Here is a 22,914-nt window from a genome sequence, read left to right as displayed (position 1 = left end):
TTAAAAGCTTCCCGAAACAGGGCTGCCTTCAGATGTCTTCTAAAAGCCTGGTAGTTGTTGTTCTCTTTGACATCTGGTGGGAGGGTGTTCCACAGGGAAGGCGCCACTACCGAGAAGGCCCATCATCCCTGACAACTGGTCCTGCTAGCTAGGGATCATGGGAGTTGTAGGCCAAAAACATGTGGAGGGCCAAGTTTGAGGAAGCCTGATCTGGAGGCATGAGGTGCAGGAACTGCTGCTCTACAGCGTCTCCATATGCAGTAATAAATAGAACAAATAGGAAAAACCATATACACAAGCTGGACTTGCAATAAAATGTCGCTCTTTGGAATGTTCCTGTTGAGAGGTCCAGCCAGCCATGCCCTTCACCGTATAGCCCATTCCATTTTCCCTTTCTCTTCCCCCTCCAACAGTCAGCTGGCATTCCATGGCCACCAAGCACTCTCAGTTCTCATTGGGCCATTTGGAGGGATTGTCCCACCCACCCCCTTTTTTTGTACTTCTGTAACTCTCCAGGTACCCTCGAGCGAGCTGGTGTCTTCCTCTTGGGTGTGACTGGTGCTGTTTTAACGGCATAAGGATCCACAGATAAATAATAGTTCTGCTGCAAATGTATGTGTTTGTGTTCACATGAGTGTGTACACACACACACAGAAGATGCCAAGATGAACCATTTGTTTTTCTATACATAATCACCTTACGAAATTCATCGCTACAGAATGTGATGTAAGAAATCTAAACTACAGGCTTCTTAGAAGGATTAGAAAAATATAGAGAGAGTTTATATATTTATCACAGTGACTCTGATAACTGAAAAAGGGACTGCTATTCTTAGACGCAATATCCCTCCATGTACCAGGTACCACAGAGCCTAGGACTTGCTGATCAGAAGGTCGGCGGTTCGAATCCCCGCAACGGGGTGAGCTCCCGTTGCTCGGTCCCTGCTCCTGCCAACCTAGCAGTTCGAAAGCACATCAAAGTGCAAGTAGATAAATAGGTACCGCTCCGGCAGGAAGATAAACAGTGTTTCCGTGCGCTGCTCTGGTTCGCCAGAAGCAGCTTAGTCATGCTGGCCACATGACCCGGAAAAGCTGTCTGCGGACAAACGTCAGCTCCCTCGGCCTATAGAGCGAGATGAGCGCCGCAACCCCAGAATCGGCCATGACTGGACCTAATGATCAGGGGTCCCTTTACCTTTTTACCAGTGTTGAGACTGAAAAATAAAACAGGTGGGCATCAATGCCTGGATACCCAGCTGACTGCTATGGGAGACAGTATTATGCAACCCAGAATGGCAATTATAGGCCTTAAATAAAAGAATGAAGGCATTTTCCTAGAATGGAAAATATTTTCATTCAGTCAGAAACATAACATTTATCAAATTGCTAGAAGGACCCATGAGGCAAAAACCAAAAATCCAGGTCACCACAAGATTTTTTTTTTGTAAAGTACCTAGATTGAATTTTATTAAAGCAAATTAAAAATAAGGATGCAAAGAGACAGGAACTTCTAAATCCTCTGGAGCAACAGCGATTAATCCAACAATAAAATGCAATGGTTTTACTTACTCTGTTTATTCAGTTTGCAGCATCTATTTCTTACTCATCTGCTGCTAGCTTGTTTGAAATATAAGCCAAACGCTGACCTCAGTTGGATATGGCTCAGGGTGGTGGTGGTGGGAGGGGGAGAATAGAAGCCAAATGTTTGCTGGGGATCGTTTTGTTTGCGCGGATATTAAGCTACACTTAGCAAACAGGGACTACGTTTTTCTCACAGTGCATGCAACACAACAGGGGCATACATCTTTGATTTGATTCACTGGATACGAAGTTGCAACATCCAGTTATTTTGTATGCAATTGAAGGTGGGATTGTTGCAATTCTTTGATTGCCCCTGTCAAGCAGAACTGCATGAAGAGCAATCCTTAATGATGTCCATCAACTTTGACTGTGAGCAGGTTTGAGTTGGTACATTCGTATTTTGCCTTTTTGAAGCCCATTCATGTCTGGGTCCTGTTCAAGGGAATTGTTTTGACCTTGGTCCTTTTTTCCCCTTTCCTATCTGGGCAGCAGATTTGTAACTCGAGTCATTCTCTCTCTTTTGCTTGCAATACTCTGCTTTTGTTGAGATCTGGTACACTCAACTGGTTCATCCTTTAAGAACCTTAACAAATAGAGGCTTCCATTATACTCAAGTTGGTTAGATGAGTGTCCAATTTCTTTTTTTAAAATCTCTATGCTGTTTATTAAATTGCAATCTTTGGGGCAGGAACGTTGTTTTTTTAAATTCCATACGATGTTTTGCTTTTTATAAGAATATTTCAACACTGGCTGCCGATTAGCTACTGGGATAGGTTTGAGGTGCTGCCATTGGTGCGCAAAGTCCTATACAGCTTGTGACAAAAAGATCTAAAAGCAGGGCGGACTTTGGCCTTTCAAATTTCAGCGGTGCCCTGTACAAGGCCAAATCCCGCCTCCCCCCCCAAAAAAAACCTCTCGCCTGCTCAAATAACTATGTCATAGTTGCTGTGACCTGCGGTGTCCCCTAGGCTCAGTGCCCAGTGTGGTGGAACGGGTCACGCGGCCCTAAATCCACCTCAGCAAAAAGATTGCTTCATCCCCTACATCCCCAAGCAATCACTGCATTCTGAAGGAGGAGGAGTCCTGCAGATGCCATCCTATCATGAGGTCTGTTCTGCACAATGTTGGAATCCAGCCTTTAGTGAGGCAGTACCTAACCTTTGGCACTCCCTCCCACTGCATACCAGCCCCATGCCTTCTCTATTGTCTTTCTGGCACCCGTTAAAGTCTTCTAAGACCTTTATCCCAGTTGGTATCTGCCTTGGATTTGAATTGGGTTTTATGTATATGCCATTGTTTTAAACTGTTTTGTATTTATAACTGGGGTTTTTTATTTTAAAAAACTGCTTTTATATATGTTATTATATTGTAAACTGCTTCGGGATGCGTAACGGGAAGCAATTCATAAATGGAAAAGATAAAGGTTAAAAAAAACACAATTCTCATAGTGTCAATCATTAAAATGTGGAGGATCAGAAAGAGCAACGTTTATGTTTCTCTTTGGCTTCAAAACAACACGTGCCATATGAGAAGTCATAAGGATGTAACGTAAGAGCACACCTGCAGGATTGCGCCAGGCGCCCCTCTAGCTTAGTGTCCTGTTTCCTACATTGGGCAATCAGATGCCCCACAAGCAGGGCACATAAGCAACAGCTTTGCCATTCCGATGTCATCCAACAAGCAGCATTCAGTGGCACACAGCCTCCACAAAATGTGTTTCCGCTTAAGTTTCCATGCCTAATAGCCACTGATAGAGATTTCTAATCTGGCTAATCCCCGTTTTCTAAAGCCATCTAAGCTTTCGTTGCCATCACGACGTCTTGTGGAATACAGAACTCTGCATATTATGTACTGCATTCGAAGAACTACTTTCTCTCTTCTGATCTGAATCCAATTAGTCTGGCTGGATAATAAGAGGTTTATTAAAATAGGGAAGAGTGAAAGCTCCCCCCCCCCCCCCCAGTACTTGCAAGAGTTTTTAGTCCAGGGTTTTTTCTTCCTCACCTGGGCAAGTTTTCCACAATTCTGCTTGACATTCATTCCTACCATCCTCTTGGGACTTGCTTGTACCTTTGCTATGCAGCAGTACACGTTCTAGCTGAGCTATCAAATTCTGCATGCACAGCAAGTGTTTCTCTAACTAAGCTAAAGGACCCTCCTGCTAAACTGTAGCCATCAGTCAAGAAGCATGTGTGGCAACCACCTCTCATTCTCTTGGGCCAACAACAAATGCTCCAGGAGCGGATATAAACTTCCTAGAGCTACTGTATACAAAAACTCTGCAAGGGATAAAGGGACATCCGATATTGCAAAGACACAGAACCATTAACTTCTCCAAAGGGACCTCTCTTGGGTTTTTTGCAAGACACATTTCCATGCTGAACAATGCTTGTTCTGAGCAGCACCCTGTGGCTAAATTGTACAGTAGTGTTCCAATAAAAGCTTATGAATCTGTGCACCACCAAAACAATATGGTTGACTTGCCAAGTCTTGTCTTGTAATATTTACCCATCCTCACATGGCCAAATACATGTACTCTTAAAAAAAAAAAAAATATTAAATAGGCCAGATGTTCTTTCATCATAAGCAGTCTGATAACTGGCCAAACACTCTCTCTCTCTCTCTCTCTCTCTCTCTCTCTCTCTCTCTCTCTGTGTGTGTGTGTGTGTGTTTACTGGCAAATTTTCATCACAATCAATGTTTTCAATACTTCAAAAGCCCTCCTACTGTATTCATTGCCTGGATCGTCCAGAAGTCTTGACAAAGTGCTACCTACACAATTGAGGAACATGCTTGCTATTGATAGTCCAAGACCGAGTCTAGGACTCTGGGAAGACTAAACCCATCTTAATTTCCCCCTTGTGAAACATTCCCTATGCACACTCCTTCCCAATTTTCCACTTTGCGCATTGGGCCTGCAAAAAATAAAATATGTGGCTGGTGCCTGCCAAGGTTTCAAAAACGTCTTTCCGATTCAAATACAAATGGCACTGGGTGAGGGGAAGGGGAAGAGAAGAACAGACAATCTGTATCGTGCTCTAGGGCCGCTGCTTGTCTCTTCAGGCAATAAACTGCTCCAACGCTGCATTTTGTTTAATCAAAAATTCCTCAAGTGACAATACCCATATTTATGTAGAAGATTTGAGCATGACCTGCTGTCTGGCACAGGAAATGGAATAATAAAAGCCTACAAGTTTGTTCTGTTCCGACTTTTTGATTAAAAGAGGGGAAAGGAGGCCAATCAAAGCCTTATATTCCCCCAGAGTGCCAAGCTCTCTCTCTCTCTCTCTCTCTCTCTCTCTCTGTGTGTGTGTGTGTGTGTGTGTAGCTCTGTCGGCTGGCATGCTTCCCTTTTGAAGGGGGATTTAAAGCGCCGCTCCCTAGGCACCTTCTTCTGAGAATCTTTCACCCTACATCTGCGCTTCATGCTGCAGACACCATTCCAAATGGGAGTTCTGCTTTCACGTCTTGCCAGCCATCTTCTTTCCAATCCAGCTACAGTAAACACATCGGCACAGCCTAATTAATTAAGAACCACTTGGAAGCTTTTGCCCGGCCGCATGCTTTTTTCTTTTTCCCCACCACCGCCGTGCCTCGCGGATGGAAAAGGCCACAGCATGCAGCGAGCTGTTTTTATACAGCAGGGGAAGTATACATTTTCCAGGCCGCCACCAACCAGCAAACAGCCACCTGCGCCACAAGGCCAGCTGCTCTGGAAACTTCGCTGGGGTTTGATTCGGGGCAGAGATTGGCTGCGAGCGAGTGAAGGCCTGAGTACAGACACCATTCCCAGCCGACACATCCAAGGTGCTAATCCGTGTGACAGACAATGCCTGTCCACACGAAGCAGCGAGACAAATAAGAGTGACGTTGCTACGGAACATAAAAACAAGAATGCTAACTCCCAGCTGGGCTTCCTGACTGGGCCCTCCCAGAATCTGGTGTGTGTGTGTGTGTGTGTGTGTGTGTGTGTGTGTGTTCCAGAAGAAACACCACATTCACTGGCCCTGCTTTCTAATGGAGCATTAACCCTGTGTGACCAACCAACCCAACAGATGACAGAATATTGGATTTGTGACACTGTGCACAGAGCCAGAACAGGATTGTCACTAGGGCTGCTTGCGCAACTCATGCTAAAAAATGCATGAAATTGTGTCAGAATTTCTTTCTGCCTCTCATACGAGAGGTGATGTTATGGAAACTACCATTCCCCCCCCCCCCTTAATCTCCTCCATGATGCAGCATATCTTAATTAAAAACCTTGGAAATTAAACAGTATCGTTAACAACATTGCACAAATTGTTGGTGCAGGCTGCATTTGGAATACGGTGTGTAGGGTCGCCTGACCTGAAAAAGGATATTGTAGAGCTGGAAAAGGTTTAGAGAAGAGCAACGACCAAAGGGTGAAGCGACTTCCCTATGAAGAAAGGTTGCAATGTTTGGGTCTTTTTAGCTTAGAGAAGGAGGAGAGTAAGAGATGAGATAATAGAAGTTTATAAAATTATGCATGCCTGATTTTGCACCAACTTTGCAACATAACGCCTCTGCTTGCCAACAATATTTTATATGAAAGTGTGTCTTATAAATATTTAAATTAAATAAATGAATAAAAATAAACCGACTGATCCGCTGTATTTTGTTGAGGTCTCTTTTTGTAGGTTTCTTTATTTACTGTTTTTCTATCTGAAGCATAAATAGGCTTCCTTAAATCTGTCAGTGACATGAATGTACAGCCTACCTTGCATCTGATTTCTGTCCTACACAACGCAGCATTCTGCATAAAGTGTGCTAACAAAAAATTAAAGATTTATACAGAGGGATTTTAGACAGGTACCACAGACAAAAGTACTGCCCATAATTATAAACATACTGAAATTGAAACATAACCTAGAAACTTGTAAAACTGAACAACAGTATCATGTGTAACCTGAAACTAAACTCTTAAAAGAAGAAGTTTGAAACAAAAATTTGAAACATGGCCTACATTATCGTGGCAAAGCAATATTTTGTATGATAGATGCGGGAACACAGTCTGGTTTCATTCCCAGGCCACCCAGACTGGCAAAGCAAATTCAGAGCAGCGCAGATTCAAGTTGGTTTTCGGGGGGGGGGGGCGGTTATACAAAGTTCACAAGATACCAGCTTAAAATCGCTAAATGGTTTCCAGTGGGGGCCGTTGGTTTCCAAACAAGACAGGAATGAATGGACCTTGGACCCCGAGAAATGAGAATTTACTTGGAAGGTATATGCTGAGACGTGCTGGTGTGCAAAGCCAAATTCCAAATCACCATATCCAGCGTACTGTGTGGGACCGTGGGACATTAATCAGCTCTTAAAACCGAAAAAACTTACTGTTCCAAGTCATAGTAATCCATGCATTTCTTTTTCTTGTTATAAGCTGCCACTCTGAAGGGTACGATTTCCAGCGTTATCAGGCCTGGCGCCATAGTCAGCACTTTGGCACCATGGGTTGGATCGTAGAGATCTTTTCCAGTCTCGGGATGAGACATGCCGGCAGGATCTCGACCCACAATGTAGAAGTTTGCTCCAGCTACCATCCTCGACCTGCAATGCCACTGAACCTAGGATGAGATCGGAAAAGCAACGTTAGCAGAAGGGAGGATGGAACCATGGAAACCGGAGAAGAAGCCCATCACTCGCTGTACAAGAAAGCAAAAAAATATTCTCCAGCTCTCCGAAACAAGCCTCCAGGTCATGTGCTCACCCACAGCAGAGCTACTGTGGTCACCCACTTGTTTATTAGGTATGGGTGAACGAACACACACACACACACACACCATTCGGAAAGGCAATACTTGAAAGTAATTTGTACAGCAGTTCCCTAAAACAATAGACGGCCCCATGGCAAAGAAACCTTCCTGCCAGGAGTCAAAACTAGCACTCTCGAGGGGAGGCTACCCATTTGAGTCAATTAGCTCCCCTTTGATCAAGTGACCATAAAGGCATGCCTCTGGACAAGACAGAGACTAGTGCCAAGGAAAGCTTTCAATCGCAGTCATGCATTCAACTCTGGTTAGCTAAAGTGGGAAGGCATGGACAAGGAGGGAAACTGGATTCTTAAAAGAGCAACAAGTTGGGGGGATGGCGTGTAGAAGCAGAAAGCAAAAAGCTGGTGAGCTGGTTTCAAGGTCATGAGTGAACCCATTGCCCAGAGAAATACGTATTTTTCTGTGTATAAGACGCCCCCGTGTATAAGACACCCCCTATTTTGGGGGACTCCAAATTAAGAAAATGGGGGGAGGTTGCCAAAAGTTAAGCTTTTTTGGGGGGAGAGTATTGCCCAGACTTGTTGGGTTTTTTGAGGGGGGATTGCCCAGGGCTGTTGAGCTTTTTTGGGGGAGGATTCCTGATAATCTTTCACCCACCAGACAAATGCAGGCAATCTCACACATCGACAAAGCCACCAATCGTCTGCCTGGTCACCACTAGCACCTGTCAATCACCCGCCCAATTGCTGCAGCAACAGCTAATCTACAACAGCCCTTGCCACAGTCTCCAATCACCCGCCCAATTGCCACTGACTATCTCCTGCTCGCAGAAGCAACCAAGCGCCCGTTCCCACACTGCACTATCCGTGTATAAGACAACCCCCCAATTTGTAACATAATTTTAAAATAAACAATCCTCGTCTTACACATGGAAAATTACGGTAATTGCTGGGTGTGTGGCCATATTGCCCTTCATGTTGCAGGAGGGTTTCCTAGGCTACCAGTTAATCTGAATGCTACCGTTTTATGCCATAATATTAACCCTTATTTGAAACCAGAATAAACCTGGAAAGATATAGGCTTATATAGGTCATAGAATCATAGAGTTGGAAGGGACTCTGAGGATCATCTAGTCCAACCCCCTGCAGTGCTGGAATATGCAGCTGTCCCATACGGGCATCGAACCTGCAACCCTGAGTATGTACGTCTAATTTTTAAAAATGCTTTTAAAAACAAAAATAACAAGAGTTAGCCTGGGCATCTTTGTAGTCAAGCGACAGATTTTGTTTTAAAAAATAAGAATAATCTAACCAGTTAATCAATCCAACTTTGCAGCCCTAATCATGAGATGGATTTTGTGGGTTTGTTAGAGATCTTTTATTCATCTGTGAGTTTCTGAGGCTTTTGCACAACCACAGAGGAAAGAGAAGTAGTAAGCTGAGATTCTCCTAATTTTTTCCAGAACCTTTGCTCAAGAAAAACAACAACACCATTTTGCTTATTCCAGCCAGGAGATTTCCAATTCACATCCTTTTGACATAATAAAATAAATTGCTAATAAAAAGTGTTTGCAACAAAAATTATTCATTTTAAGCTGGATGCTTAAGAATAGCTCCAGAACTGCAAGCTGACAAAGGTTTATGCTTCTTAGCATTCACTCATCTCCCCCCACCCTTGCTTGCAAGCTCCTCTGCAGTAGTCAAAGACTGCAGAGTTTCTCATCTACCCAGAAGTGACAACACAAACAAAACACAAAAGACAAAGTTACAAAATTCAGGGCGGAAAAAGACTTTTCATAGTAAGTAATGTGCTTGGATTGTGTCATTATATAGTTTAATCACTAGGTGGCAGTGCAGCAGAATCAGGAGTTTACCTGTTGCTGTTCTGTTCCTCTTGGAGAGAAATAATAAAGTTCTTGTACAGATTCCAGGCTAGTGTGTCCTCTAAGCTTTTCCATGGTGTGCTGAATACTGCCCAAAAGATTTTTATCTGGTATCTAACATTATTTATTTATTGTATCTCTTGTGAGTCTACTTGGGGGCTTTTTTGGGCTGAAAGGCAGCACAGAAATAAACATTAACATAACACATCAGTGCCACTACAAATGCAGTCAAGCTCTTTCTTCTTTACTGGCACATTATGTTGCAAGTCAGACATCAGGTTTCAGAGAAAGCTTTAAACCAGGCATGTCTGAGGTCCGTTTCAGGGGCCTAATTTGGCCCGCCGGTCAATTTAATCCAGCCCCCGTGGCAGTATATGTCCTGGGGTAAAATGCTGAAAAAAAACTCAACAACTTTGGGGTAAAATTGTAGAAAAAGCTCAACAACTTTGGGGTTAAATTCCCCAAAAAGCTCCTCAACAACTTTGGTCGGCCCTCACACATGTTCACTTCATCAAATCCGGCCCTCTTTGAAAAAAGTGTGGGCACCACTGCAACCATCACACTCACAACTTTTTTCAAAACACTTTAAAATGTGACATTATAAAACGCACAGATTACAGTGGTACCTCAGGTTAAGTACTTAATTCGTTCCGGAGGTCCGTACTTAACCTGAAACTGTTCTTAACCTGAAGCACCACTTTAGCCTATGGGGCCTCTTGCCGACCCCCCCCCCACCAGAGCACAATTTCTGTTCTCATCCTGAAGCAAAGTTCTTAACCTGAAGCACTATTTCTGGGTTAGCGGAGTCTGTAACCTGAAGCGTATGTAACCTGAAGCGTATGTAACCCGAGGTACCACTGTACTAGCAAAAGAAGTTTACCACCCAAACCCTCTGCACACCAGAGTGCAAGTATGACAGCCAGCAGCTAATCTGAACAATTGCCAGAGTGAACAAGTGGTAAACATTTTCACCTTGACCACAAGAAGGAGGGACATGCACTACAGATTATGCTGCAGCTGGAGGGAGATATGTTTCAAAAACATGTGGGCCCCCCCCCCTTGTTATCCCAAACTTTTAGGAGTTTGCTCTACACCAGTATGTCCTATTTAAACAATGATGCACAGCTGTGCCACTCCAGCTCTGGGTGTTTAGGACAGATTTGGAAAATTATTTGCTTTAGGTTGCTGTAGGCAAATCAAGCAAGGAAGGAAGATTCCCATCCTACTGGTAAAAATTCATAAGGTTTATGAGCAAGGTTGTTTTCCAAAAGACTGATAGTGTTGGACATAAGCCGCTATGCACGCATCTTCCCCAATGATTTTAGCAATCAGGATTTACCCCAACCCCACTCCTGCAAAAGTATCTATACTTTTCAAACATATCTTTTGCTATCATGTAGGTAATAAACCTATAGGCTGAAAACACAATTTCCTAGCTTATTGGACAGCACCCCATAAAAAGCTTGTTTTTAAAGGAGTTTCAAAAAAAAATATATCAGATTGAGACCAACAAAACATGTCCATTAAATCTTTACTGACTGGGAAACTATGTTCAGACAGTTGATAACCATATTGGCTTAGCAGCTGTCTGTTGTTCTGCAAGTCATTTGTGCTACAGAAACAAATCTGGTACCAATGTCTTCTAAATGACCTACAGAAAATGATTAAAGGAAGAGTTGTATTTTATTAGTTGCCTAAAACACACTATTGGCAAATGGTTTTCTGAGGTCATTGAAAAACGCGGCATAAATAAAGGAACATTTCTTATTTTATTTGCATCCATGACTGAAAACAGTGTTTACAGGTTTTGTTCAGCTCCTTGCTTCCATGTTCCCCAAACGCACATCTCAAAACCACAAGGGAAAGCATGTTCACATGCAAAGTTTTCGGAAAACACAATAAATATGGCAAGTAGTGAAGGGATCAGGCATGTTATCTGTTTCCATTGTAGTGAACAGGATTTACCCAACCCCTGCTCCAGATAGTGTGATAGCCCATAGTGTGAAGCATTAAAAATATGCATGGACAGTGCTCTTCCACTAATAAACTAGCATTTTAGGAATGTAAAATGGAGATAAGGGAAGTCTTGAAAAGGAAAGCCTGAAAGGAAGATGCCAGAGATCCAAAGGATGGAATTCTCCACACAAAAACATTTGCATTGCCCAAGTATCAGAATTCTTAAGATTATAGTTTTCTGTTTTGAGTTTTTGCAAAGTTCTCTGCAGTTATTTGAGGCAAACACCTTTTTTAAACATATATATATATATACACACACAAAGGGCATGATGGCTAGCTAACAATACAAGACCCCACAGCTTTGACGCTATGAGTTTAGCACCTTTTTAGTAGAATTTCCCTGGACAGAAGTCCCAAGTTGCGTTTACTATCCTACATGCTACCTCACCTTAGTCCAGTCTTCTCCCCTAGGCTGAAGAGTCCATCAAGTGAGAGACTCTTTCAAAATACAGATAGGACACAGATTAGAAAGATCATCAAAAGAAATGGCAGGATATATTTCACCTGAATCCTAGGATTAATGTGGTTCTGCCTTCTGCATGAATTTTACTCACCACCGCCACCACCCCAGCAAGCAAGCTAAATGGCCTAAAAGTAAATGGACTTTAAGCAATTGGGAGGGAACAGAAGTGAAACGACCTCAAAAGCTTTACAAAATGCAAAATGGCAATAGGGTATAAAAAAGCTTAATCCCCACCAATAAGCAACTCAAATATTTCTAAATCGCAGATTGAAAGAAAGCCATCTTTATAGCACTGCATGTCATGCCTCGAAGCCATTTGTTCAGTCAAGGAGTCTGCCAAAAGCATGTTCCCTTCTCAGCTGTTTTCCTCAACTCCATGTAGATCAGACGAAAAACATTGGAATAAGAAGAGAACCCAGCTCTTTCAGCTTTGGCCACGATTCAACCTGTTAAAGAGCACTCATATGACCTTTGAAATAAAGGGAAGAGGAAGAGATGGCGCAACAAGCCCCTTTAAGTGTAAACAGGAAGTTTCTGAAGGACCTCCCATTTAAGGCCTTGAAACCAAACTCTGGAAATTCCTCGCAGCACAACCACCACGCAAGGGTTTTGGAGTGTAGTGGTTGTCTCCGAAGGAGACCATATTGACAAACAAACATCAGGGAAATCAGTCGGGATGAACTAAGAACAAAAACACAACTCGTTATACCTCAGTTGGTCCAGCATACATCATGGGAGAAGGAAATATGGCCACCACAGTCGTTTCTGGGTTCAATATCCCTTCCTCCAGGACTGCTGCGTGTTGTTTCATCCGCCACGACAGAGGAACGTCATCGTCCTTTGTCCAGCCCCCCAGAGGATGCAGAAGGAGGACTGGGCGCCTGTAACCTCGACCCAGAAGCTGCTTATGAGTATCTTGCATTAGCAGGGCATGTCCGCTGTGCACAGGGTTGCGCAACTGGAAGGCGAAGACAGCGTCTAAGGGGAGAAAGAGAGAGCCAATATGCTTGACAGTTATTCATTCAGGCAGAAGCCGTCAGCGACAAGCAGCCTGCAATGTTCTATAGGCCTCGGTTTCAGACCTTGCACAGTCTATCATTTGCAGAAAGGCTTCGCTCCCAATGCAGCTGGGAGAGGAATGGGTGGGTGACAGGAACCCTGCCAGACGACTGAAGAGAGATACGACAACACAGCTGTCCGCTTGACAGTGCCAAGCATTTGAGAGATCAAAGAACAACATTGCTGCAATGAACACTACTACACAGGGCTGTACTTCTATTGGGAATATTTAAAGTCTCAGCCAGTGGCTGGCTGCCTGGCATTTTCTACAATCATATGACATTTCGCCAGCACTATTGTCACCTGCGTTTGGCGCCAAGGATCCTTCAAACGGCAGCCCAGCAGCACAGGGCTGCCACATCTCATCACTGGTCGTGTAATGTCTCAATGCTGCGAACTGAGCGATGAGAGCTCTGACAGGGATATTTAAATAGCTCTCAATTAGATAAATGGCTGGAAATAAAAGAGTAGCGAAACCAAGAATCAAAAGAGGCTTGGCCGATCAACATATTCCCTTGAATCAAGGGAATTTTTGTATGCATTATAGGCATGCCACAAAAAACCAACCCCAAATTAAACACTCATTGCTACAGGAGCAGTGAGTTCCCCCTTGCCCTAAACATGTTTTAGAAGTTATCAAAACTGGCAAGAATCAGACACTACATGGGGCAAAGCAGGGGGAGATAAAAGATGCTTCTCCCTTTCATAATGGAAAGAGGGTGTGTGTGTGTTTTCCCACTTCAACTTCGCCACGCATGGAAATCTCTTTCCACATGACTTGCTATCACTGGACTAGAGCCTCCGTTTTCTTAACCCAAGTATAACAAGTCCTGTTTCTACTCATTGCTCATTTTTTTTACTACAGAAAAGTGCAGCAGCTCAGTTCTCGTGTTATGTTTGGTTTTCCAAACAAGCTACTCAAGATCTGTAAATGTCAAGTTGCTTCTTTTTAAGACAACGGAAGGTTTTAAATTCCATTACCTAACTTCTAGCTCGGGGAAGCTAATGAGATTCCATGCAGATGGGACCCCACTTCCCATCAGCCCCAGACAGCTTGGCCAGTGGTGAAGGATCATGGGAGCTGTAGTCCAAGAACATCTGGAGTGCTACATGCTGTCTACTCATAGCTCTAACTGATTGAATGAGCTGATCAATTTAAGTAATACTAACAGTACAGTAGCAAAACTTTAGGTCCAGTATATTCTAAAGAATGTTTTCTAAAACCACTACTCATTACTAGAAGTTCCTTCCCACTGCAAACACATCCACAAAACTTTTTTCTATTTTTTAAAAAATAACTTTATGGACTTTTTGGAAAACAAACACACAAAACCCTTAACAAAAATTATTGTGAAAATACAGCACAAGAATACACAATCAGCAGTCTAAAGACACAGAACAACGACAAAAAGTCTGGATGTCTCAAAAAAAAAATCAGAATTTTTTTCCTTATTTATGTAGTCAGTTGTAAATGAGTCCTTGTGTCTCGTTCATGAGCTAACCATATTTTGTTGTTCAATTTCTCCATCGGTCCAAGCTCCTTTAAGCCAATTTGATAAGGACACCCCTTCCAAGTCTTTCCCAAACCGGGCAAACAGTGGGTAAGCAATGAGAGATTTAAATAAGATATCTGCATTCTGACTCTGAAATATATTTAATAAAGCTAACTCAGGTGAATGAATTACCAGTTATAATTATGTAACTCTAAAAGTACTGTCTTCCAAAAACCCAACCCTTTAGCACAACGCCTTCACATATGCTGCCATGCCCTTTTGCCCTATTAAAGAAATATCTCAGGGCCAAAATAAATTCAAAGAAAAAAGTTCACCCTTAAATATCAACCTTACCAATGGAGATTTAACCCGCCTCTCTCCCATATAAAACCAAAATTAATTCAAGCTTGGGGTCCTACCTATTATAATTTGGTTATTTCAAAGAAGAACATGGGTTTTTATTTTTCCCCTGCCTCTGTTTTCAGCCGCCTTCCCCCAAGCACCCTTTTGAGAGTTGTACAGGAGGCTGCTCTCACTATCCCAGCTAAAACAGCACAGAACAATCAGCTGCCAGATTATTACTGCTTGGTCTGTTCCTTATTTCTCTAACACGAAACACAAAAATGGAAAACAAAACAAACAACCTAACAGGCTGCGGATTTCTCAACTCGGCTGTGAAGCTAGCAAAACTATTCCCAAAACTAATTTTTCAGAAAAACTGTAATACCTTTCATCGCACTCTGAGTTCCCTGTGAGACACATGTGGTTTGTTCCTTTGCAAGGACTTTTTTTTTATTGCTTTCACAAGAAAATCTAGGACAATTCAACAAAGGCAAAACAGTCGAAGTACTGAGAGAGACCATAAGATTCACCATACGCTGGGATTTACCTGGCAAGTCTTTTAAAAGGTGCAGCAAAACTTGGGCACACATCACCAAAGGTGTTTGAAAAGTTGTTACCACCGCCGATCACTTTTGGAAGGCAAGCAAACACTTTCAGAACTACTTTGACCACAGTCCTTCACTACTGCTTTTTTAGGACTGCAATCACAGAAATTGTGTTTTGTTCAAAACAAAAAGGGGAAATAAAGTAAAATCCCACTGGTACTGTGCTGCCCTTTGCTGAAAGAGACATTGCTGGTGAGCTTCTGGGCAGCGGGAAATGAATTTCTCTGTCTCTTGCTCACTTTCACACCACCCCTCTTCATGCAATAACTTACCAGCATTCATGTCTTTGAACTTCTGCTTTAGTTCAGCAGGTGTGAGACGGTATTGGTCAAGGCCATCATTCCAGTAAATGCGATCAAGGACTTGGAGATCACCCCCCACAAGCCAATCCCCTTGTTCCATGACCATCTAGGAAATTTAAGGAACGGAGTTGTTTCAACAGCATGCAACACTATTCCTGCAATTTGTCTAAGCTGTTTTTAATTCTGAATTTCAGATTTGGGGATTGGGCACTGCTATCAATGGCCAATAGTTACAATGACTGAATTCTGCTCCGCTATCAGAGAAGAAGAAGAAGAGTTTGGATTTGATACCCCGCTTTATCACTACTTGAAGGAGTCTCAAAGTGGCCCAACATTCTCCTTTCCCTTCCTCCCCCACAAAAAACACTGTGAGGTGAGTGAGGCTGAGAGACTTCAGAGAAGTGTGACTAGCCCAAGGTCACCCAGCATGTGGAGGAGCGGAGACGCGAACCCGGTTCACCAGATTATGAGTCCACCGCTCTTAACCACTACACCACACTGGCTCTCAGCATACCACTTAAGGCCACTTGCTGGGAACAGGAGTAGATGGCCATTATCGGAACCAAGATGTCTTTGATTGATCCAACAGGACTATGGCGTTTTAAACAAGCACCTGGAATTGGGCCCAGAAATTGATCAGGAGCCACTGTTGACGCTTTAAGACTAGTGAAGGTGGTGTTCGAGATGCCCTCACCTAGTTCGCAACAGAGCTGCTATATGCCCCTGGCGCCATCGTGCCAAGCTATACTTCACATATTTATTTTCATCCAACTTTCCCCAAAATAACTCACTTTTTTTTAAAAAAAAGCTCACAAATTAAAAAAAAACATATACAGTGGTGCCCCGCAAGACGGAAAACCCGCTAGACGAAAGGGTTTTCTGTTTTTCAATGCGCTTCGCAGGACGAATTTCCCTATGGGCTTGCTTCGCAAGACGAAAATGTCTTGCGAGTCTTGAGATTTTTTTTCGCTCCCCCGCTTTTTCTAAGCCGCTAAGCCTTTAATAGCCTTTTAGCAGCTAAACCGCTAAGCCGCTAAGCCTTTAATAGCCGCTAAACCGCTAATAGCGCTAATCCGCTAAGCCGCTAATAGGGTTGCTTCGCAAGACGAAAAAACTGCTAGACGAAGATACTCGCGGAACAGATTAATTTCGTCTTGCGAGGCACCACTGTACAAGGGAATTGGGGTGGGGGTGGGAGAAATGCAGAGGAAGGGGATCAGTTTGACAATGCCGTAACAAAAATGGTGAGTTGGAAACGGGCTTTTGTGTCCATTTGGGGCCAAACTGTTGGTGGTTTGTTTATTTATTTACTGCATTTAGGTCCCACTTTCTTCTCCAAGGAGCTCGAGGTGGTGTACATGGTTCTCCCCCTCCTCATTTCATCCCCACAACAACCCTGTGAGGTAGGTTAGGCTGAGAAGCAGCAACTGGCCCAAAGTCACCAAGTGAGCTTCATGGCGGATTGGGGATTTGAGTCCTGCTCTCTCAGGTCCTAGTGCGACACTCTAACCACTACGCCAGACTCTCTCTGCCTTCCTTGAATACATGTTCTGCAACTCATCCTACAGTGTTGCTCCTCTGGCCAATGTGGGGTAGTGGTTAAGACTCGTAATCTGGTGAACCGGGTTTGCATCTCTGCTCCTCCACATGCAGCTGCTGGGTGACCTTGGGCTAGTCACACTTCTTGAAGTCTCTCAGCCTCACTCACCTCACAGAGTGTTTGTTGTGGGGGAGGAAGGGAAAGGAGATTCTTAGCCGCTTTGAGACTCCTTCGGGTAGTGATAAAGCGGGATATCAAATCCAAATCCAAACTCTTCAACAGCAGAGGCCAGATTGTGTTTCCCAGACCTAAGGCAACTAGTGGTTGGGGCAGAGCATTCGTTCTGTTGGTGGGGGGTGAGGGAGACAAACTCAGTTCCCCACCTGCCCCATAGATGGAGCGAGGCAGTTCTCTCCCCACCCCTGCCTTCACGATGTTTTTTTCCAACCCAGCCCCACAAAATCCACTTTTGCCCAAGCATGCCTGCAGCAAAACTAGCATTCTACCCCATTTAAGAATTTGAACTATGACCTGAATTAGGGCCATTTAACAATTAACATAGCATTTTTTAAAAAAATCATTAACTTGAAGACTGGGCTCTAAATATTCTGATCCGGCTGAGCCAAGCCCTGAAGCAGAGCAGCCAGCTGTTTTCCTGTCATCGCTGCTGAGCAATTCATTTTGGTGTGCTTCCTCTATGTCTCTTGCACACAAGGCTACATTTATAAACCACAGGAGAGGACAAAATTCTCTCTGATCTTCCCTGGCAGACTACGGGGCTCATCCTAAATCTGTTTCTGTCACATATCTATCTATATATGCACACACAATCACCCGAGACAGGCTTCCACGCTCTGAATGGCCACAGAATGTGTCCACAAGCAGTCGGCTGTACCAAACGGGAGAGAGAATTTGCTAGGGAAGATTGGAATCTGGGCTGTGGTTTGCATATGGATTATTCCTCGCACTTCTGTATGGAACTTCATTAAGAGCTTCAGGTTAGCAAGCCTTGCAAAAGCCTACCTTGATGTAAGGGTGGTCCTTGCACGTTGTCCCCCACTGCCGGGCACAGCGTTCCTCTTTCCGGTGCTCGAAGAACTCTGGATTGCGGAGAATAGCCACACGGCGACCGTCATACAGCAGAGCAAAAGCTGTGCAGCCATCTAGTCTCTCCTTGTCTTCCGTTGTGGCTGTCAACACTATAGGCACTGACAGGTTAATGATTCCCCCTGTAGGGTGAAAAAAGAAGAAGAAGCAACGCAATGGTAGTTGTCATCTAAATGGAAAAGTCATCCAGGTGTCCTGGCAAAACAGTAGTGCTTAAAAGCCTACTGTTCTGAGAGCCCACCCTTTCCTAATGCATAGCAGGGCTACATAGCCTTGGGTTCACTTGAGATATAGGCCTGTCTCAGGAATCCTTTGCAGAATTTTTTTACTTCTCCAGACTGGTACCTAGGTAAAGGCACCAAGGAACAGGTCTATTATGGGTACAAGTGGAAGATCCCTTGCCCTGAGCTGGAAGATGGAATCAAGTTGCATAAGACTCTCTCATTCTAATATTCATTCTCACTGCAATGCAAATAGCAATTGCACTCTCCAAACACATGCGGCATTCGGGCTGCTATTGCAATGGTTCCTGGTTCTCTGGAAGAGTTGCAATGCCATCAATTCACAGATACACCCAGGAAACGTGCCTTGTGGAAAAACCCGCCAACTCAACAGTAAAAACTTAGCGAAGTCCCAGCTCTTCCATAACTGAGTAGGGCACACACGACTGTTCCCCAATACTGCCCCTGCCATATTGGCTTGAAATTGCCTTATTGTCATGCAGTTGAAGCAAATAACTAATGCCTGGGGCAAAGAGACACATATTTCCTTCTGGTGATCCGCAAGATTGGAAGCTAAGAGATACCCAACTGCTGCAGAAAAGTTGGAAGCACCCACTGAAGCATTTTGAGGAAATAAAAGGAAGTTCACATTTTGGCAGGGGTAGGTATAAACACAGACAGACTTACTTGACTTATGCAATCCATTCTCCAGTATTACTTCTACTAAGGTGGTTAAGGTAAAGGTAAAGGGACCCCTGACCAATAGGTCCAGTCGTGGCCGACTCTGGGGTTGCGGCGCTCATCTCGCTTTATTGGCTGAGGGAGCCAGCGTACAGCTTCCGGGTCATGTGGCCAGCAGGACTAAGCCACTTCTGGTGAACCAGAGCAGCGCACGGAAATGCCGTTTACCTTCCTGCCAGAGCAGTACCTATTTATCTACTTGCACTCTGACGTACTTTCGAACTGCTAGGTTGGCAGGAGCAGGGACCGAGCAATCGGGAGCTCACCGATGCACATAAAAATTAGTAGGAATAATACAATAATCTCTCAAATGTCAAAAGTACTATGGTAAAGTACATATATACCCATTCAACCACTTCGATCCGCAGAACTGGCACAGCCACATAGCATTTGTTCCGGAGTTGTACTAAATTGATCTTTCATTGTGGCAGTTCCTACACTTTGGAAAACACTGCCTTCCGGCATCAGGCAGGCTCCTTCACTTAGAACAGTGTTTGCCAAGTTTGGGTCTCCAGCTGTTTTTGGACAACAGTTCCCATCATCCCTGACCACTGGTCTTGCTAGATGGGGATTATGGGAGTTGTAGTCCAAAAAGAGCTGGAGACCCAAGCTTCGGAAACACTGACTTAGAAGGCAATTAATAAATCAATGTTAATAACAAGAACAGATCTCCAAAATATGAACCTACTGTAACACTGACAAAACTTATGCTCAAGCTGAAAAAGCTTGTGCACATATTAATAGGGAGTTCCTACAAAATTAATCTGGAACATGGCATTTTTGTCTATGTCTTGCGAATTTGACACCCAACAGCCTGCTGCAATGTATGGCGATCCTACAACAATACATGGTTTGTTTTAAATATCCATTTCCTTACAAAGAAACGTTCTGCATTTATCACTTCAAGCTTCAACGATTGCCAGTTGATTTTATGCTTGCGGGAAGCTATTACCTGGAATTCTTAGAACTACATTTGTTTCCAATAAAGAAACAAATTTTAGTATACAAGGTTATAATATTTGTAGAGTAAATGTTTTGCAGATGGCTATCCATGCATTTGACATATTAGCTCTTCTCTTACATGTTTCTCACTCCTTTATGAAACTCACTATGACCCCTGGACTCCTGGCAGGTTCCTTCTTTTTTTCAGCAATGACATCTAGATCATTTTTTTGGGTCCCTACTAGTCCACAAGATAAATCAATAAATATGTTTGTGTGTATAAATATATTTAAGCATGTGCATATATATTATATGTGACAGGGAGCTGTGTGTGTTGAGTGTGTCTGTGCGCATGCATCTTACATGAATTTCACGTATGTGGTTTCAACCATACGTGATGTCACGGTCTGGCTGGATGCAGAGGAGAGGTGGGAGGCACCAGCTGGGGAACCTCCAAGGGAACCCCATAGGGGAACAAGGCTCAGAACCAGGGGATTGGTGGTGGGACAATGATGTAAGGTCAGAGAAAGAAGAGGGAGCAAACTGGTGGGGAGGAGATGTCGGAAGCTGAAGGGACAACAGCGTTTAGTGAGCAGGAAGAGACTGTGGCAGAAGGCAGACCAGACTCAGAGGCAGGAGAGGAGGGGAACCAGGAAACAGATGAGACAGGCTGCTGAAGAATCCAGGGAGTCTCCCCCTCCTGTTGCAACCAGCTGCCCTGCTCCCTGGTGCCCCATAACACAGAGAGAAATGAAAAGGGCAGGGGAAAGATCAGTCGAGTGCAGGCGCAGTCTCCAATTGCTTGGGGAAAACCCTGGAGAGGAGGGTTTTGGTTTTTTACCAGTAGCCACATTTGCAAAAATATTGGCTTTTGCCTCAAGGAGCCTGGGCAAAACTTTCCCCTTTTCCTCATACTCAGCCGAGAGTCTTTCGAAGAATCTCAGCTTAGCATCACATTCAAACCAATGATTCTAGTTTAAAAACAAACAATGGGTAGTTTTAATAGGCTAGCTTCATGACTCATGGTTTGAAGTGGCTTATGAAGCTGACTTTGAATTTTTTACTGGACCTATGACAAGCTATGTTTTAAAGAGACTAAATGAGATGATTATCCAAAGCCCGCCCACATGACCAACATAAACTGATGCTACTGTATGTAAATTTCAAGGTGTCTTACCATCAAGCAGGCAGTCAAAATGAAGGCACTGCAGGTATTCTCTCTCTCTCATAAAGCCATTCAGTGGTGTTGCCCAGCCCTCCGCCAGGACTTGTACCCACTGCATATCCAGCTAAAACAGGAAAGTTGATAATATTAGACCAAAGATCCCCCATCACTGCTTTACTGCATCTAGATGCAGCTGCTCAGAGTGATAAACAGAGACAAGTAGCCATTAACAAACAAGGGATTAATGAAGTTGCATGAATGCCACAGGGGTCAACAGTCAAATTTGGGACTGCAGAAAGAGAAGTTAACCAATTAAAACAGAGGCATAAATCTAAACTGAAGTGGAAAAAGAGAAATGCATAGCATGCTGAAGACTTCAGAAACGTGATTATATTAAACTACCGGCTACTCAGATGCAATACAGATGCTGTAGGGGGGAAATTACCGGAGACAGTGGCAGACTAGTTAGAAAGGGAAAATAGGCCAGTTCAATGATATCAACAAGATACTTCCTAAAGTAAGGCAAGTTGTCCCAAAGCACTGACACATTGGGCGGGGGTGGGGGGGGATAGACTTATGGCTGAAAGGCAGAACAATCAGAATTGTAGTTTGAAATTGAATCATGGAAACAGAACCCAATTCCTGCTACAGTGGTACCTCTGATTGCGTACTTAGTTCATTCCGGAGGTCCGTTCTTAACCTGAAACTGTTCTTAACCTGAAGCACCACTTTAGCTAATGGGGCCTCCTGCTGCCGCCGCGCCGCCGGAGCACGATTTCTGTTCTCATCCTGAAGCAAAGTTCTTAACCCAGGAGCCAGTGTGGTGTAGTGGTTAAGAGTGGTAGTCAAGTAATCTGGGGAACCGGGTTCGCGTCTCCGCTCCTCCACATGCAGCTGCTGGGTGACCTTGGGCCAGTCACACTTCTTTGAAGTCTCTCAGCCCCACTCACGTCACAGAGTGTTTGTTGTGGGGGAGGAAGGGAAAGGAGAATGTTAGCCGCTTTGAGACTCCTTAAAGGGAGTGAAAGGCGGGATATCAAATCCAAGCTCTTCTTCTTCTTCTTCTTAACCCGAGGTACTATTTCTGGGTTAGCGGAGTCTGTATCCTGACGTGTATGGAACCTGAGGTACCACTGTATCTCAAGCTTGCAAATCGCTACTCAGCCAATCACGAGGGGTGAGCAAGAGAAGACTCCAAGGCAAAACAGTTTTAGCAGACTGGGAGATCAATATGCCACAAATAACACAGGTTCTATCTGGACAAGTAAAAATACTTTTGTGGGCTTTGCAAAACTATATTACCTTATTTATTTCCAGGGCAGGTAAAGACTCTGCATCTGTTTTGGCCAATTTAAGTTTGTTTTCAGGCACATACAGCTCCTTAACCTCGTAAGAGGCATCCACTGGTACAATGTCCTGAAAGAAAAAGGCGAAAGTTGTTAAAATTTCGTATTATTATTTTATATGCTACATATCAAATGGTGGTGCTGCGGGTCAGCAGCCTGCTGCCTTTTAAAACTAGCTGTAACCTGTATTTATGCTCGTGCTTTTGCCATTCAAGTTATCTGCAGAAACATTTTTATCTTCTTAAATCTCACATCGCTGAAAAATCCAGCAGCGGCTCTAAAACATTTTGATGTTAACTGAGAGTTAAGTCCCTTTGAAGTCAACAAGACTTACTTCTGAGTAGATTTGGTTTAGATTGCATTGTCATTTTATTATTACTA

General features: G+C 43.7%; 1 protein-coding gene across 1 annotated transcript in view; it reads right to left on the bottom strand.

Moving 5' to 3' along the window:
• Window positions 1–22,914, bottom strand: part of PAPSS1 (3'-phosphoadenosine 5'-phosphosulfate synthase 1) — a 48,593-nt gene that overhangs the window by 1,091 nt on the left and 24,588 nt on the right. Inside the window, exons 6-11 of the mRNA XM_081020310.1 lie at window positions 22,490–22,603; window positions 21,200–21,311; window positions 18,035–18,240; window positions 15,442–15,577; window positions 12,380–12,648; window positions 6,933–7,162 (exon numbers count right to left, since the gene is read on the bottom strand). Coding sequence (XP_080876436.1) covers window positions 6,933–7,162; window positions 12,380–12,648; window positions 15,442–15,577; window positions 18,035–18,240; window positions 21,200–21,311; window positions 22,490–22,603 — 1,067 coding nt within the window. The remainder of the gene's footprint in view (window positions 1–6,932; window positions 7,163–12,379; window positions 12,649–15,441; window positions 15,578–18,034; window positions 18,241–21,199; window positions 21,312–22,489; window positions 22,604–22,914) is intronic.

The sequence above is a fragment of the Podarcis pityusensis genome (genome assembly GCF_964106645.2).
Source record: "Podarcis pityusensis genome assembly, chromosome: 9".
In the NCBI taxonomy this organism is placed as follows: Eukaryota; Metazoa; Chordata; class Lepidosauria; order Squamata; family Lacertidae; genus Podarcis; species Podarcis pityusensis.
Note: the sequence above shows the minus strand (reverse complement) of the source record. Positions and strands in the feature narration are given on the sequence as shown.